This window comes from Alosa alosa, chromosome 5 (genome assembly GCF_017589495.1).
Source record: "Alosa alosa isolate M-15738 ecotype Scorff River chromosome 5, AALO_Geno_1.1, whole genome shotgun sequence".
NCBI lineage: Eukaryota > Metazoa > Chordata > Actinopteri > Clupeiformes > Clupeidae > Alosa > Alosa alosa.
Genome location: NC_063193.1, coordinates 19,313,310 through 19,329,770, shown reverse-complemented (window position 1 = coordinate 19,329,770; position 16,461 = coordinate 19,313,310). Strand labels below are relative to the sequence as shown.

Sequence of the window (16,461 nt, the reverse complement as noted above, 5' to 3'; positions counted from 1 at the left end):
CACAGACACTAGAATCTGCCGTTCAGACACTAGAATGAACGAGTTCACAGTAACGTTCATCGTTCAATGAACGCGTTCAGGCACAACACTGTGCACATACATGAACCAGGCCTATTGTATGTAATCTAATAGACTCACCCAGCACCAAATAAATGGTGCACATTATTTTTGTGGACAATACGGTAAACTGATCCACCAATATAATTAATCGGGTATGCGCTGATTGGCTAAAAAGGTGTCTGCCATTCAGGTGCCGTTTGAACACCAGCTCTACAGAATAAAAGCTGACTACCAAGGGGATAAACTTCAGAATTTGCGCATCTTCTCACCAAAAGGCCTGGTTCTTGGATTCTCCACTGCAGAGGACATCCATCCTTTCACATCACCTGCCAGGCTGTGCTTAGTCTCTGGTCAGAGCTGTACACTGGAGTTTTTGTAAAAAAAAAGGCCATCTGCTTCTTCTCATCTCAGACTTGTCTCCACGGATCATGTTATTCAGAGTGCTAAATTGGCGGTAACGGGTTAGTGTCATTTTCCACCACACCATGACCTTAAGATCTTGGAGGAGCAAGGAGCTAGGGCAGAGTCCTGCACGGGTCCATTTTTGGAGACCCGCCCCCGCCCGCAAAGTTCAGCACCAGATCCGACCTGTGACCCGTGATAACTAAATTAAATCAGCACCCGCCCAGACCCGTTAATATTTGGCCCATTACCTGACCCGTGCCCGCAATAAATCACACACAAGCTAAAATCATTCAAATTAAAGAGCTTTATTTTTATCTCGCACCTCTCAACATCACAATAGACATGGGCTAATGAAACAGCCTAATGGGCGCTTTCTTATACGCTATTGGAGCATGTAGGGCAACAAAAATAGGCATGTAGGGCTAATAAAAACATTTAACCGGCCCCTGTTAACTTTCACACTTGATTTGAGTATTTTGCATTCAATCTAAATCTTAAGCTAATAAACAATATATCCTAAAGTGCGCTTTCTTTTGCGTGATTGAAGTAGCCTACCATCTGCACCTTTAAATAGGCTATGGAACTCCTGCATTTTTCTTTAACATTTTGCATTCGTGCTAAATCTTACAATAATGAACTATAGATGCATCAAGGTATAGTACATGGTATAGTATATGTAAAGAAATGATGGCACTGCTGCAAGCCAATAGCCAACAGTCATATTCCTAATCTCAAAAAAAATCTCAGTTACATGAATTACATGAAGTAACATGACAGAATTCATTCTTGTAGAATCAAAGGGCAAACAAACAGCCAGTGTTGACACATTTACCATTACAGATCACATATTACTCATTAGATGGATTTGATAAATCACACCAAAGCACTATGTCTATCTACAGCATCCTATGCAATAGCAAAGGGAAGAAATAACAGAAGTACAAAAAGTCAGATGCAAGACAATGACATTTACAATACCAGTTCAGAATTAAAAGTTGCTTTATAGTTCACATTTTAAGACATAAAGTGTGCTGATAGCTCACATGAAAGATGGCTCCTTCAGTGAGTAATGAACTCAAATGCTGGCGGAACCATGATCCAGCCTACGAGACACATACATGTAAAACGAGAGGTGGGGGGGGGGCATTAGTTTAAATATTCCAGAGTTAAAGATGAGTTTTAAAGCTCCCAGAGTGTACTGTAGCTACCTGGTTGCTCTAGGTGTACTGTATATGTTGAATAAAATAAGTACTAAAGTAGTAGTAAGTACATAAAGTACATGATATCACTTTGTAAACCTTCCATTTTAATCTATTCCTATCAGTACAATGACTTTGTGGACAGTGTTTGAGAGCAAAAGCTTTTCTCCCTAGCTTTTCTTCTCTTTTCTCGCCTATGAGACATGCCATAACCTGCAAACAGTCAACAGATCAACTATTCTGACCTGCCTGTTACATCTCATAGCCTAAATACTGTAACAGAGATGCACTCAAGTCTTGTCAAGTTTCTGTTGCAGGGCGACCACATAACCGGTTCCAGGCATTTCGATTGAATAATTAAAGTTATCAAGAAACTGATCAACAAAGTTCTCACGAAACTTGAGGTTGGTATGAGAGAAACTATATTGTTTGCGAGCAACCTAAAAGATACTACTCAATTTTTTTGTGATTGTGTTCTGTGTTTATATCAATTTTGAACCAATTTGACCACTTTGCCATGTTGCCCACCCACAATTTCTACCAGCACACCCAAATGTAGTAGGCTAGAACTGGCCCTGACGTAAAACATAATGAACATTATGCATTCATTCACATACATTTAGTGTTTTGTACAATTAAGGGTCTTCCACCATGCACCTCACTAGAGGGCGAATTTTCCCATTCACACGTAAGTCACGCATGAGTCTGTTACACGCTTCCAGTTACACACTTTTTAGACACTTGACACGTGACGCTTACACGTACATTAAGGACTGAGTGCCGAATAAGTGTGGCAACTAGGTTGTGCGCGTAACTGGCCCCATGGAGTGAAAATGACAGACTTAAGTGAAGGGCAGAATGCCTGCAGGCTGAAAAGCACTTAGTTGCGCGCTTATTTTGACATACTGTACGCACCCTTACGTATTTACACACATGGAAGAATTTGCACCTTGTGGTCTATTTTACATTTCTATGTATTACTTAGCTAACCTGACCCTAGCCAGATGAATTTCGCTCCGCCTAGCTCCACTCATCCATCTGGAACCGATCCATTGAAGTGTTGCTTCAGAAGGCTGGGCCTAATCAAAAAATGCTTGCATATGATTGAATAAGCCACTTGTCCGTCATCTATTGACGTGCTACTTCAACCACTCACATCGAAGCCAACCCGTGACGCTAATAACAGTCTCACAGTCGCTTCTACGCTATGTCACATCTATGAAACTCCCGCCCTGCGTCCTGATTGGCTGAACCATAAAGTCAGTTGCAGAAATCACTCTCAATGGAAGAGGTCCCAGATGGATGTGAGTGAAGCTAGGCGGAGCTAAGCGGAACGAAATTCATCTGGCTAGGGTCAGGTTATTACTTAGCATCCACCCATAGAAAAAAAGTCAGTCACTTATAACTACCATGATGATGACTACACACGACTGTACAACTTTTCTGTTATCTGCTTGATTTCTTTTCTGAGGATCTACTACAATTGGCATTTTGGCCATTTCCTTTAATTCTATGTTAATTTTGCCAGACCAGCACTCCTCTGTGCCCTGCTGTATGTCCAGACACTACTAACCTTGAGACTTCTTCCTGTAGTAGAGCAGTCCAGCAGTACAGACCACCAGGCCCAGCACCAGTCCAGCAGCCCCAATGGCCACCTTATTCCTCTCAGACTCGAGCATGGAGGAGTCTGCCAGTATAAGAAGTTGGACATGTATGTGTTACTATCTAGTAACTTTTTACATCTCAAATGTAATGCTCTTTGTTTTCCGACATCCCAATCATCCTGGAAGTTCCGGGAGTTTCACGCATATTGATAGCAGCTCAGGGACTTAGATACAATATCCCGGGATATTATAACAATATCTGGAGAGAGTGAGCAAGAGCTCATGCATGAGAGTGAGTGTGTGTGTGTGAGAGAGAGACTAATCATTTGACGTGGTGAAGCTGGGGGCTCCCTCTTAGAAATGACTTTTTGCAGGTCAGGTCCTGATCCTAAACCAGAATGAAGTCAAATTAAAAAAAAAATCAATGATCCTAATGTAGCCGGCAGAGTTAACTTGTTTGGGTCTGGGACTTTTACTTACTTACAGACTCGTACCCTGTGCCAAAGTATTCTTTTATCTTGCATCTGCTGGCAAAGAAATGTGCAGCACTTGCTCTTTCGCAGAGGTAATAGTGTATGTTTTTCTTTCTTTGTCTCAAGCTTATTGGAGGGGCATCGCAAAACAGCTCCAGGCAATTGCATAGCATTTAAAAAATAAGTCTGGTTCCAGGACAGAGTGTTACAGAGCCTAAAGGAACGTGCAAAATATTTTTTTTCTAAGTTTCTGGTAAGCAGAAAGTTTTACGTGCATACCAAAAAGTTTCTGGTTATCACGAGAAACTTCCAAAATTGTATTTTTGCATTGTCCTCTTTGGGGCTTTGAGTTTCCGGTGAACAGGAGAATGTTCTGGTGCGCAATGGTCCCCAATCTTACCCTTAGTAAGCAGGGGTGCCAACAACGGTAGGTTCAGAAGTTTGCCCAACGTTATGGTTGCCATAGAGGTTAAAAGCATGTTTGGTTAAAGCATGTTTGGCTTGGTAGCTGGCCTTGGTCCTGGAATGTTGTAGCGGAGATCGCTAGCGAGCGATGTCCGCTGGCACCCCCTGTGGATAGAGGGAATGTGAGTATGAACTACTAGTGAAATGGGAGAGTAAGGGAGGAGGTGGGATGATTCACGATGGCGGGACACATGACGTATGGATGAGAAGACATGTTTAAATCTCCTGGGAGGGGTAGGAGGGGTGAGTTAATTGCTGTCAATCAACCATATGGGCTCCTCCCGAGCTTTGTTTAGGAAACCACATTTATCAAGGCTATCTGCTGATACATACTTGGGAAAGGGTAAAACATCAGATTAGTATTCCTTTTGCACTTCAGCATGCAATGTTTTGCCCTTTTTGTGCTTTGAAAATCAGCTCTGCCAAAAAAAAAAAAAAAAGACATCAGAAGCTTTTTCACCACACAGAGCGTAACCTAAGTAGGCAAAATAACTAGCCATGCAAGTTAGCAACTAGCAAGAAAATGCAGTGAAGAAAATGTGGTAATACGTACTGGTCTACTGAATATGAAAACGTGGAAAATAGCTCATTAATGTTGAGTGCCAAAAAGTTTAAACAACTATTTATTTAATTTAGTTCCACAAGTTCCCAAAGTGGACATACAATGTAGTCTACCATACAAATGTATTGTTACAATACTTTTTTTTTTTATTGTGTGTGACTAACATTTGATTAGGTCTTTCTGTACTGTTTTTGTCTTGACCCTTTGGGATGTTCAGTTTCTACAATTTAAGTTGTGAGTGCTCAGTCAGTGTCACCATGGACGTCTGGTTGACTGTATTTATCTCTTTACTAACTGTTTTTGTCTTTAAAATAGTATAAAAATGTATATCTTGACCTCCTGAAAATATAACTAATAAATTGTGAATTCATTCCTTACTCTCATTCTGAAGACAGGTATTCTAGGCAGCCTAAGCTACTAAATCAATAGAATATTTCCACTGTGTAAACATCAAACTGTTTTCTGTGTGCAGTCTTCAGCAAAATTCCCACTTCATGTGGTAGATTTTTTAGTCAGTGACAACCCAGCACTTCTAGCAGAAGGCCACACTTAGCTATTGAGAACTCAGTGCACATACCCCAGACAAACTCTCGGGACTTGTTGAAGCTGATGTGCTCCACCACACAAGTGATCTTCTCTCCAGTTTTGGGGGTGAACTCCAGATGGGAGTGGCTCTGGTAGAACCAGTCTCCATCCGCTAGCTCCTCTGTGGCCAAGACATCGCTGGTCACCTTCTGTCCATTTCTGTACCAGCTCATGTGGATCATTTTTGGGTAGAAGTCATACGCGCTGCACACCAGCATGCCAGGGTGATTATCACTGAAAGGCTTCCCCAAACTCAGCTTCACTCTGGGTTCAGCTGCAAAAATGAATTTTGGATTGTAGTACATAAAGACCCTGAATGATATATATATATATATACACTAAAAATGCAACCTGTAAAAGACATGGTACACAAAATTACTGTGATCATTAAAGTAACTAATAATTCAATCATTTAATCTAAAACAATTTAAGCTTTCTGTAAATGTTAAAGGCCATTTTGGTTTGGTATTACTTACATATGAAACGAATCCCATAAGTTTTATATAATCGAACTGCTGGATTGCAGTATCTGTTGACAACATTTTGCTCATCGGTCAAAAATGCTTCATTACTGTTGTAAGCCTCTGCCAATCTTTCCCCTACTTCAGTGTATCCAACAAACTTTCCATATGTGCTGTTAAACACTAAATACTTGATCCTATTGAAGTAATAGGATTCAACATACACCATATCACTCAGATCCAACTTGCTGGAGTGACATGTTTGCAAAAAATATTCGCTATATGCATCTATAAACAAAGCAAAATGTGGACAATTATTTTGCATTTTAAATAACAAAATTAAATGTTTCTTTGATTTCAAATATATCTATATGTTATGCCCTCTAAATATTAGAGGGAATAACATATTACCGTATTTTCCGGACTATAAGTCGCACCAGTCAAAAAATGTGTCATGAGGAGGAAAAAAACATATATACAAATATATATATACATATATATATATAATGTTGCACCTGAGTCGCAGGACCAGCCAAACTATGAAAAAAAGTGCGACTTATAGTCCGGAAAATACGGTATATAGCTTAATAAAACACTGCATAGGCTACATTTAGCAGACGGTCTTGCCCAAAGTGATTTACAATAGTGTTTCTTTAAACTGTGTCTGCCATATACATAAAATATGTTAATATAATTTTAACATTTGTTGCTTAACATTTGAACCTACCTGCTCTGCCACTGAGATATGATAACATCAGCAGGAAGGAACCAAACATTGATGATGGCTGCATGACTGTCGTCTGTGAGATCAAATCCTTCGTGCAGGAATTTACACTCTCTTTAGATTTCCTCCTTAGATTTCACCAATCAGCTTATCAGGAGTTATTGTGTCATATGTTCAGGTAGGCCAATCCCATTTCTCTGTTTTACTCCTTCGTCTTACCCCTAGCCCTTGTCCCTCAAAACCGAGTGGCAAGACGGGTCCAAAATATTCCCCTTGGAAATGAGACACCACCTAGCCTAACATAAGGGAGAGCCGGGATGATTGGAACACTTTTGAATTAAACATAATTTACAAGAGATGGTACCGCACTGAAAGCTAATATTTTTTTTTTCACCAAAAACCTACACCTGTCTTCTGTCAAATACGTACCATTGCATTTTCAACTCTGACCAAACCTGTTCAGGAATTATTTCAGCAAAAGTGGAACGTGCCTAATGTTTGTTTCATCACTCCTGGTCAGGATGGATGAAACAGCATTCGGGGCAAAATAAACATACAGTTTAAAGGTACACTATGAAAGATTTTCACCTTTATGAATCCAATTTGATGGTAAACAAACTTGTAATAGGAGAATCGTTCAACTAGCATAGCTATACAGCATAGACGTAGGGAGTCCCTACCGAGAAAACTAACCATGCAACTTCCAAGAGCGGCGGCCCACCAAATCTCACGAGAATTGTGAAACATTACCTTGTCACTAGATATAGCTCTTTGGAGATAGTTTTTGCCTATTGTTAATCCTTCACCTCCACAACAAAAGCATTTGCATTGTGTACAGGGGGGATAAGTCGCGAGAAGTTTGCTATTTACAATAGCAGAATAACATGTATACATTGCGATTCTAGAGGGAGCTCTACAGTCGCCAAAAATACCTAAACCTGCATAGTGTCCCTTAAGCTATGTAAACGTCCCACAACTTTGATATTTTACAGCATATCCTAATTAACAGAGGTTGAAAAAGTACTAAAATAAAATAAGTAAAAGTACCAATACTTTGATGAAATATTACTCAAGTAGGCTACAAGTTAAATTACCCATATGAAAATGTTTGAGGGGTGGGAAAAAAAAAAAGAAAACAATCCGTTTTACCTAGCTCGAGTTGCTGCAGCCTAGCCTGGATGCTATCTGAAGTTAGCCCCGTCCACAACATTTGAGCCGTTGCTATGCAACCTTGACTCGGGGAATCGCGGCGTCCGAAGCGTGCGTTAGCTTAGTGCTTCTTACTGATATATTTCTACTTTAACGGCACCAACAATCAAAAAATCCAGTGGAAACTAGATGGCAGAAGTATGTAGGCCAATCGGCCCACCAGCTTTTTCTACTTTGCCACCTACAGAGTTTGACAGGTACGATATTTCGAAACGCCATGTTATTTCCCATAGACATTTGACGACCGGAAGTTGGGTGGACACGGATGTTTCGGAGGCGGGACTTATTCCAGAGAGGTCTATTTGTTTTGCAAAAATCCACAGCTCCCGGTTCTTCTGGTCCAATCAGAGCAGGGCTGTGTGAGATCTGACTGTCAATCACAGTCTGGTGCGCACTGACGAGCACAAACTTGATGAGAGGGTGCTCGGTGGTAGTGGGGGAGGGGCATGAGAGTTGTAAACATTCAACATTTTGGCTAAGTCCCCTCAATCTGTCAGACTTGCCAACTGCAGCTTTAACACTCTATTAGGGCTGTCAAATGATTAATTTTTTCACGATTCATCGCAGAATTTCTATAGTTAGGCCTAATCGTGATTAATCGCATATTTTATCTCATGATTAAAATTCTATTATTTTACATTTCTAAACATTCCAAATAAATGCAGAGAAAGTTACTTTATTAACTTAACCTTAAGACATACAAGGATACAAGGAAGTTTATTGTCACATGCATATAGTTACTGGAAGTAAGAAATGCAGTGAAATTATGTCTGGTTTCAACCTATTTGTGCATTTATGGGGGAGCAAACCCTCTGAGCTTATGGACAGGATGTTGGTCTGCTTGGGGAGCACACGCCTGATTTCCTTCGTCCAGCTTTTCTTGCGACAACTCCCTTCTCAGGTACGGGCTGCGTTGGTCAACACCACCATCACTGAATGCTGTGCGCTGGCTGAGGAGGCTGACAGGTTTTTCCTGGCTGGTCAACACGGTGGCATGACTGCTGCTGCGCTCAAGCCTTACTACACCGGCCCACACTTATCACGCCGCCACCGCCCCACTCCCTGGTGATGCAGCGCTCACGGCAGTGACAACGGTTTAACACCGGCAACGTTCTGACAATGGCCTGTGTTTTTACCACGCTAAATTTGGATCCAGAGCAAAGCAGTGGCGATTGCCTTGCAGCTTCAGGGGGACGGGAAACGGCAGGGCCGGCGCCCAGTAGTGGCCTTGACCGTCAACCGCACTGGCGGGCTGCTGTTCATCCAGGACTCCACCTCCAGGCACCGTTTCTTGTGTGACACCGGCGCGCAGAGGAGCATTCTGCCTGCATCTAGACTGGACATTCTGTCTGATGGTCTTGCCCCCCGCCCGGAAGCTGCTAATGGTAGCCCCATACGCACTTATGGCATTCGTCATGTTGAACTGTGTTTCGGTGGCCAGCGGTTTAGCTGGGACTTTATCACAGCCAAAGTGTCCGTCCCCCTTCTGGGAGCTGATTTTCTATGTGCTTACGGGCTGCTGGTGGATGTCAAAAACCGTCGCTTAATTGACGCCACCACTTTTTGTTCATACACCTGCTAGCGTGTGCTCACAGGCTGACGAGTTTCATCGCCTGCTCGCAGAGTTTCCTGTGCTCACGCGGCCCACCTTTTTCGTCATCTGCCGCCAAGCATGGAGTAGAGCGCCACATTGCCACCACTGGCCCGCCTGTCTACGCCCGCGCGAGGCGACTGGACCCAGCAAAGCTCGCCATTGCCAGGGCTGAATTCGATGGCATGGAACGCCTCGCCATCATCTGCCGCTCTAGCAGCCCATGGGCTTCACCCCTCCACATGGTTCCCAAGCCCGCCGGTGGGTGGCGACCCTGCGGCGATTACCGCTGTCTCAACGACGCTACAACGCCAGATCGCTATCCAGTGTCTCACATCCAGGATTTTTCAGCACACCTGGCGGGTAAGGTTATCTTTTCTAAGGTAGACCTCGTCCGTGGATACCACCAAGTTCCCATCCACCCGCAGGATGTCCCCAAATCTGCAAGTTCCTGAGGAGTCCAATATGCGGGAACTAAGGATAGTTGCGTGTGTGTGCAGTGGCGCAAAAAGTGGGTATGCGCTATATGCGGCGCATAGGGGCGCAGCACCATGGGGCGCCAAAGCGATGGTAAAAAAAAAGAATATAATATATTTGGTATTTTCTATATGTAGCTACTGCTGTCCGTTTCTAAATAATTTCAACATTTTCTCAATGTTCTATAACATTTTAGAGGACTAACAGGCTAGAGTAGGCGCCCTATCATCATAAGATTCCATCATAGAATTTTGACATAGAAGAGGGAGTGGGGGCGCCGTGAGCGCTGGGCGAGCAGATAGGCCTTTGAGTAGTGAGTTGCCGTCTATGGAAAAACATGGATACTGCAAAAAAGCTGTTGACGGCTAAAAATAGAAAAAGAAAGAGGAGAGAAAAAGGAGATGGCATGTCAAGGGATGCAACAGCAGTTAAATAAGTGGACGGTGAAAGGCAACAGGTAGGATTTAAAGTGATGACGTCTGTGCTTGGAGGCTTGCAAATATGAATGTTAACAGACTAACTAGCGTTTGTTAAGCATAATGCCGATTGAAACATAGCCTATTCCATTCAGATAGCTCGGTGGCTACCATGCTCATACTGCACTTTTAATGGCCAACTGCAAACAGCAGCAACTCATTACATGTTTCCATATCCTAACAATGAAGGCTCCTTGTAATAACTTAATATTGTGTTGTCAGTGTGGTGCAAACAAACAAGGCTAGAGTAGGCCTATCAGCCTTATCCATTGTGAGCAATAGTTGGCAAAAGGACGTTATGAGAACCGTTTAGACTCTCTTAAAGTGACAATGCACCATTTATCAATACTTATCAATTATAAGTTAAACATCAAATTGGCAGCATTTCTTTAAAAACATATTTAATACACACTAATGCACAGTAATAGTGTAAATTATTGGCCTTTTGTTTTGCTTTAGATGTTTGTGTTTTTTTTTTTGGTGGGGGCGCCAATATTGTTGTTGCATAGGCTACCCCTCAAAAAATGGGTAGCTGCGCCCCTGTGTGTGTGTGTGATGGGTGCACTGATGAGCCCAACCAACTCGTATGTGTTTCGTCAGTGGTTCGACTGCACAATAATCCTAATAGCACAAGTAAAGTAGAATAGACAAGGGATGGGAAGGATGGCCGTAAGCTTTCATTGCCCCAGCAGGCTCAAATGCACGGTCCCATGAATGAACAAAGCTGTAATCTGCTTCAAATCTTGATTTATGAGTTAGGCTATCCCTCTTTTACCCAACAGGTTCAACGAGTTCTCCCTGTCTCTTTAACCCAAAATGATCTCTTTCTTGGCTACATTTCTCAGCTCCAGCATTCACTCAGAAGTCAATAGGTTATTGCTTGGGCTACTGAAAGTCGCTGCGTGAACCTGCGTTACATGAGCACGAAGTAAAATGCGAAATAATCGCATCGGACTCAGTGTTTTTACACTTTGACTGCTTTGATTTCGCACACGATTTTTTTCGCCTTTTCGCATTGTATCTTATCTGGTATGTACGGGCCTTAAGAACACTCAGTGCGTTTTTTAGCTTTGTTTCTTCACTCTGTATCATCATGAAAATGAAGCCAGTTTTCATTCTTTTCGGTTTTATCCTGCATCCTAGCACACAGTGTAAGTAAATTAGCCTACAAATATGTTTATTAATGATATTAAACTTGCAGGTAGAAAAGGAACTTGCATAGTCTGTTGAAATTGTATAGCCATACAGGCCTACCTAAAGTTGCTTTGGATGAAAGCTGCAAATCTGAAATAACATTATAATGCAAATGTTTCACACATCAGCTGCTAGACAATAAGAATAAGCTACGATGTTTATTTATTCCATGTTACTGTGAACTGTAAAAGCTAACTTTGTAGTAGGCTATACTCTGTATACTGACAGTCTATAGGTACAGTGTTTCAACCTTTTTTGTGCAGGGTTGACGTACTGAATTTCCCGGGATTGTTCTTTTTTTTTTGAGTGACTGTCCCTGATAATTAAAAATATTTTCCAGGACACGAATTGTCCTAGCCTAGAAATCTAGACGCGCCCCTAGCGGCAGCAAATTACATTTGCTGTCAGGGCTAGTCTAGCAACTCTCCGTTGGCTTGTGAGCTCAAGAAATCGAAACTTAATCAGGCCAATAAAATCGTGTATAGAGTCGTTAGGTGGGCTTAACATAATGATTGATGGCGGAGTTGCAACGGTTTGGCTTGAATTCCCTGCTACTTGAAAACAAATAAGATGGATGTTGCTGCTGGCGAACAGTGTGACACGAGTTAAGCTTTTATTAAGTTGGCAAACGTTTGAAATAGCCAACTAGCTCCGCTGGTGGGAAACGCATGGGACTCATAGCGCTGCCGCTGTCCTATTGCGTGCAGAGGGAATTTGAAAGACAACTGATTATCCCGCCCCTCGGACTGAGCACTGCGAACGGTGAGTGCCCAGACCCTACATTTTAATGTGGGTCTGGCTCGTCAGGCTAGAATTGTCCTGGTGCATGGATTCCGGTTTCTTCCAGTAGCAGCAACTGGAATCCATGCATTTCCACTGAATTATTTTTGGAATCTGATCCCTTATCATACCTGTTCATTCTTACTCGTTGCTCGACTTATCGTGACTAAATTCAAGATGGCTGCAAACGCTAAACTTCGTGAAGAGACTGTCTGTATAAATCGTCTTGTAAGTAAACTACCAGTGCTTTTTCAAAGTTCTCAATGTCTCGTTTTAAATGTCAGGGCCCTCGGAAGTCTACCAATGAAGTGTGGAGATACATTGAGCCTCGTAAATGGGTATAAAACTGATTTATTTGCATGGCTAGCCCGATGCCGAAGCACCACTATTGAAAAAGCTGTTGGTAGCATCGGCTAACTAGCGCCAGATTTTGGAGTGCAGGGGACAAGCTGAGATGGGCTATGAGACATACGTTCACACTCGGTATCATGTTTCAATACACTTTAGGTCAATATTATATATTATAGTTGTTACAGTTGTTAAACTGTGAACTAGGGGTGACCGATCATTTGCAGTTAGAGCACCCCAGCTTTGGAACAGTCTCCCTTATAACATCAAATCTGCACCATCAGTGGCTGTTTTCAAATCTAGTCTAAAGACCCTCTTATATACAATTGCTTTCCTTAAATAGTGAATGATTCCACTCATGTCTCTGCTAATTTATTATCATTATTATCATTTCTGTTTGTTTATTTTGTCTTGGGTACTGTACTGTATACTTGTCCTATATATATATATATATATATATATATATATATATATATATATATTTAGTTTAGTTTGTAGTTTGGTAGTTTACTATTTTATCATTATTATGATTATTACTATTATTATTATTATTGTTATCATTACTATTATTTTGTTTTTTGTTTCGTTTTGTTTGTCTGTAGAGCACTTTGTGCTCTGTGCTTGAAAAGTGCTATATAAATCATTATTATTATTATATAGTATACTCAACTCTGGCTTTATATGCATTCCCTGCTGCAATGCAAGCTATATTGCAGTTTTTCTCAATCACTTTGGCGCATTTCTCAGACCAGAATTGAAATTCTCAATAGCCTACTGCTTGTCCAAACTCCATATTATCTTTGTACTTGTACACATCATTAAAGCAGTTTTTCCCCATCTTGAACAAGCAGCAATGCTTTAGTAGGCCTACCATGGAACTGATTGTGTACAAATGTCTGCTGTTTTTTTTTTTTTTTACATTTTCAATTACTAATGTCAGGTTGGTCAAAATGCACTATACTTGTTCCATGCTGAACAGTCCTACCCCATAAAATAAATTGGCCTTATTTCATCGCTTGAGTCATTACATGCAAAAGTGTTGAACTAGCTGTCTAGTTGTCATAGCCTGTCTAGCAGACAGGAATGTCAGGATGTAGGCCCACAAATATGTAGTGGTGCACAGCTCAGACCAAGGTATGTTTTACTGTATATTAGTCATTTTTCATTTCAACGGTGCTGCAAAAGCCTTATTTTCTTTGTACAGTCACAATGAGTATGGCTTCCTGGTCTGGTATCGTCAAATCAGTGGGCACGTTTGATCGAATCAGCGCTGCGCAGATCTGGCTAAACGTAAGGCATGGTTGTATTGAAAGATTCAGCAAGATCTATGCAGTGCTGCATGATTGAATGTGCCCGCTGATTTAACGATACTGCACCAGGAAGCCATGGAATTTTCTTCCTAAAGATTCAGGTCTTGTTATAACCTCTCTGTACACTTTCAAAGCTGATTTAACGATACTGCACCAGGAAGCCATGGAATTTTCTTCCTACAGATACAGGTCTTGTTATAGCCTCTCTGTACACTTTCAAAGTTTCCAATACTTCGCTTTGTCTGTAGAAATCAAACACAGAAGTGTAATTATATGTTGAGCATTGTTAGTGGTATAAATGGCACCCTGCCCGGTTAGCATCACTGTAAGGCCATTCAAGTCTTGAACCAACCAATGAACGTAATTTGGCTCTTAATCAAAAGTTTGAAGTTGTTAACTACCGTAGATAGACCCTAGGTTGTTTTTACTCCGGAAATACACTTTAAAGATATATCACAAAAAATCTTCATAGGCTATTTTTCACCATCTCAAAAATATTAAAGGCCTAATAGCGTTGTGTCACACTAAAGTGTCAGACAGGTGGCATACAGGCCTGAGACTGCAGAGAGTAAAATGTTTTACGTGGCATTCTCTTTCAGTTATGTTTGATCTTGGCATCACACAACTCTACAGTGATACAGATGGTCAAGAGGAGTTTTCAATTGATCTCAGTGAGGATGAGCTGCTGTATGTGGATTTCCAAAGGAAGGAGCTTGTCAGCACAATACCAGCATCTTTTGACCCCCTAATTGACTATAAAAAATACTTTGGACCAATAGTTGAATACGCTCGCCTTCGGATGACAACTTTAAAATCTTATCTGAATTTCATGAAAAAGGCTTTTAATGATCCATCACCTGCTCAAGGTAAGATGTGTGTGATAATAAAACTCAACAGGTAGACCAAGGGTGTAAACAAAAACACAATTTGACATAAATACCATTGATAAAACCTTCTATAATCTATAGTAATCATAAATCCTTAATCTGGTATATTTAACTCTAAAACGTGTACGTTTCAGAAGCCCCAATAAGTGCTGTCTACTCAAAAAATGATGTTCAGCTGGGATCTGACAACACTCTCATCTGCCTCGTGACTGGATTCTACCCACCTCGAGTCACAGTGAGGTGGACCAAGAACAAGAAGAACGTGACCAGAGGTGTGACGCTGAGTCGGTACTACATGAATAAAGATGGCTCCTTCAAAATGTTCTCCAGCCTGCAATTCACCCCTCAGGAGGGAGACATGTACACCTGCACTGTCGAGCATGAGGCACTGGATGAACCCTTGACAAGATACTGGGGTGAGCTGACTTGAATCCCATTCAGTCTCATTCAATTCAGTACGTAAGGGATAATGTATAGAACGCCCGTCATTATCGGGAAATAGGTCCCGACAGGGCGAACCGGACCCCGACGCACAGTGGAGGGAGGGGCGAGCTAGCTCTCTGTTTTTTTTTAATGTCAATAAAAGTGACGTTACTCAACATTGCTTAGAGCACCTTTAACATTTGTTACCTGAAAACCTTTGCTTATGTGTGCTTATTTTTCTTAATACAATCCTCTTTTTAATCCCTTCAGTTAAGAATGTGGACTGTGTTTTAGATTATTCTGCTATGCAGGATCATCACCCGTGTGTTTGCATGTGTGTATATTCCTCAGATGTTGAGGTGTCTGATCCCTGTGTGTGTGTGTGTCCTCCTCAGATGTTGAAGTATCTGAGCCCAGTCTTGGTTCATCAGTGTTCTGTGGGGTGGGTCTAACTCTGGGGCTGCTTGGAGTGGCTACTGGATCATTCTTCCTCGTCAAGGGAAACCAGTGCAACACGAGGCCAGGGGTATGACCATAACTAAAGCAGCATGTTAGCAGCATGTCAAATGCTCTTTAATGTAATTGTAGTAATTGTAGTCAGTAATTTATTTTTCTTTCATTTTAGACAATAAATCTTGTGGGATGAAGTCTGTAAATGTCATGCACAAACACCAGCACCAACACAGATTTCAATGGAAGTCTATCACACTGCCCTAAGCATTGAAAAGGAGTACCTTCTGCAATGATACATGACGAGGGTGATCTGTCCTGTACTATGCCAGACATACCTTTCTCCCTATATCCCTACATAATTTTGATTTAGTTCCATGCATTATTGGTTCTGTTATTGATTTAAAAAATACTTAAATTTCTTGCTGATTTTTACATCTTGCTGATGTACTTGTAAGACGTCAGGCTCCAAATTTGTGCTAGGGAATGTGTTAATACTATCCCACATTTTAATTAGATGTCAAATGTATTTTTCTAATGCAATAATAAAATAAAAATCATTGACGATAAACTCTCATTTAAAGTGAATCTCCATCATGTTCCTCCAGATCAGGGCTGCCCAATTTGGAGCAGAATTTCATTCTGTCTCAAAGTTCCATCAACTCAAAGACTGGTTGCAGTTCACTATCTGGCCACAGTATTAAGCTTCTGTCAGCATAGATCCATAGTCATGAAAAAAGAAATTGCTCTGAAGAAAGTCAATTTGTCCCATAGGGCC

At 41.4% G+C, this 16,461-nt stretch overlaps 2 protein-coding genes across 3 annotated transcripts; one reads left to right on the top strand and one right to left on the bottom strand.

Annotated features, from left to right (window-relative positions):
* Positions 1-788: 788 nt before the first annotated feature.
* Positions 789-9,164, bottom strand: LOC125294615 (rano class II histocompatibility antigen, A beta chain-like). Its single transcript, XM_048243496.1, has 6 exons — positions 8,924-9,164; positions 8,600-8,767; positions 5,830-6,102; positions 5,346-5,627; positions 3,238-3,351; positions 789-1,568 (listed from the first exon to the last, which is right to left on the bottom strand). Exons 1-6 carry the CDS (start codon positions 9,162-9,164, stop codon positions 1,525-1,527), a joined length of 1,122 nt encoding a protein of 373 aa, XP_048099453.1. The 3' UTR covers positions 789-1,524.
* A 374-nt stretch (positions 9,165-9,538) lies between these two features.
* On the top strand, positions 9,539-16,260 carry LOC125294219 (H-2 class II histocompatibility antigen, A-U alpha chain-like). Of its 2 annotated transcripts, none has more exons than XM_048242691.1 (5): positions 9,539-9,701; positions 14,523-14,789; positions 14,945-15,226; positions 15,629-15,759; positions 15,859-16,260. In XM_048242691.1, the coding sequence occupies exons 1-5, from the start codon at positions 9,581-9,583 to the stop codon at positions 15,877-15,879; spliced, it is 822 nt and encodes a 273-aa protein (XP_048098648.1). In that variant the 5' UTR covers positions 9,539-9,580; the 3' UTR covers positions 15,880-16,260. The 2 variants fall into 2 exon arrangements, with proteins under 2 accessions (XP_048098648.1, XP_048098649.1); XM_048242692.1 differs by lacking the exon at positions 9,539-9,701 and adding an exon at positions 11,145-11,442.
* The last annotated feature ends 201 nt before the right edge of the window (positions 16,261-16,461 follow it).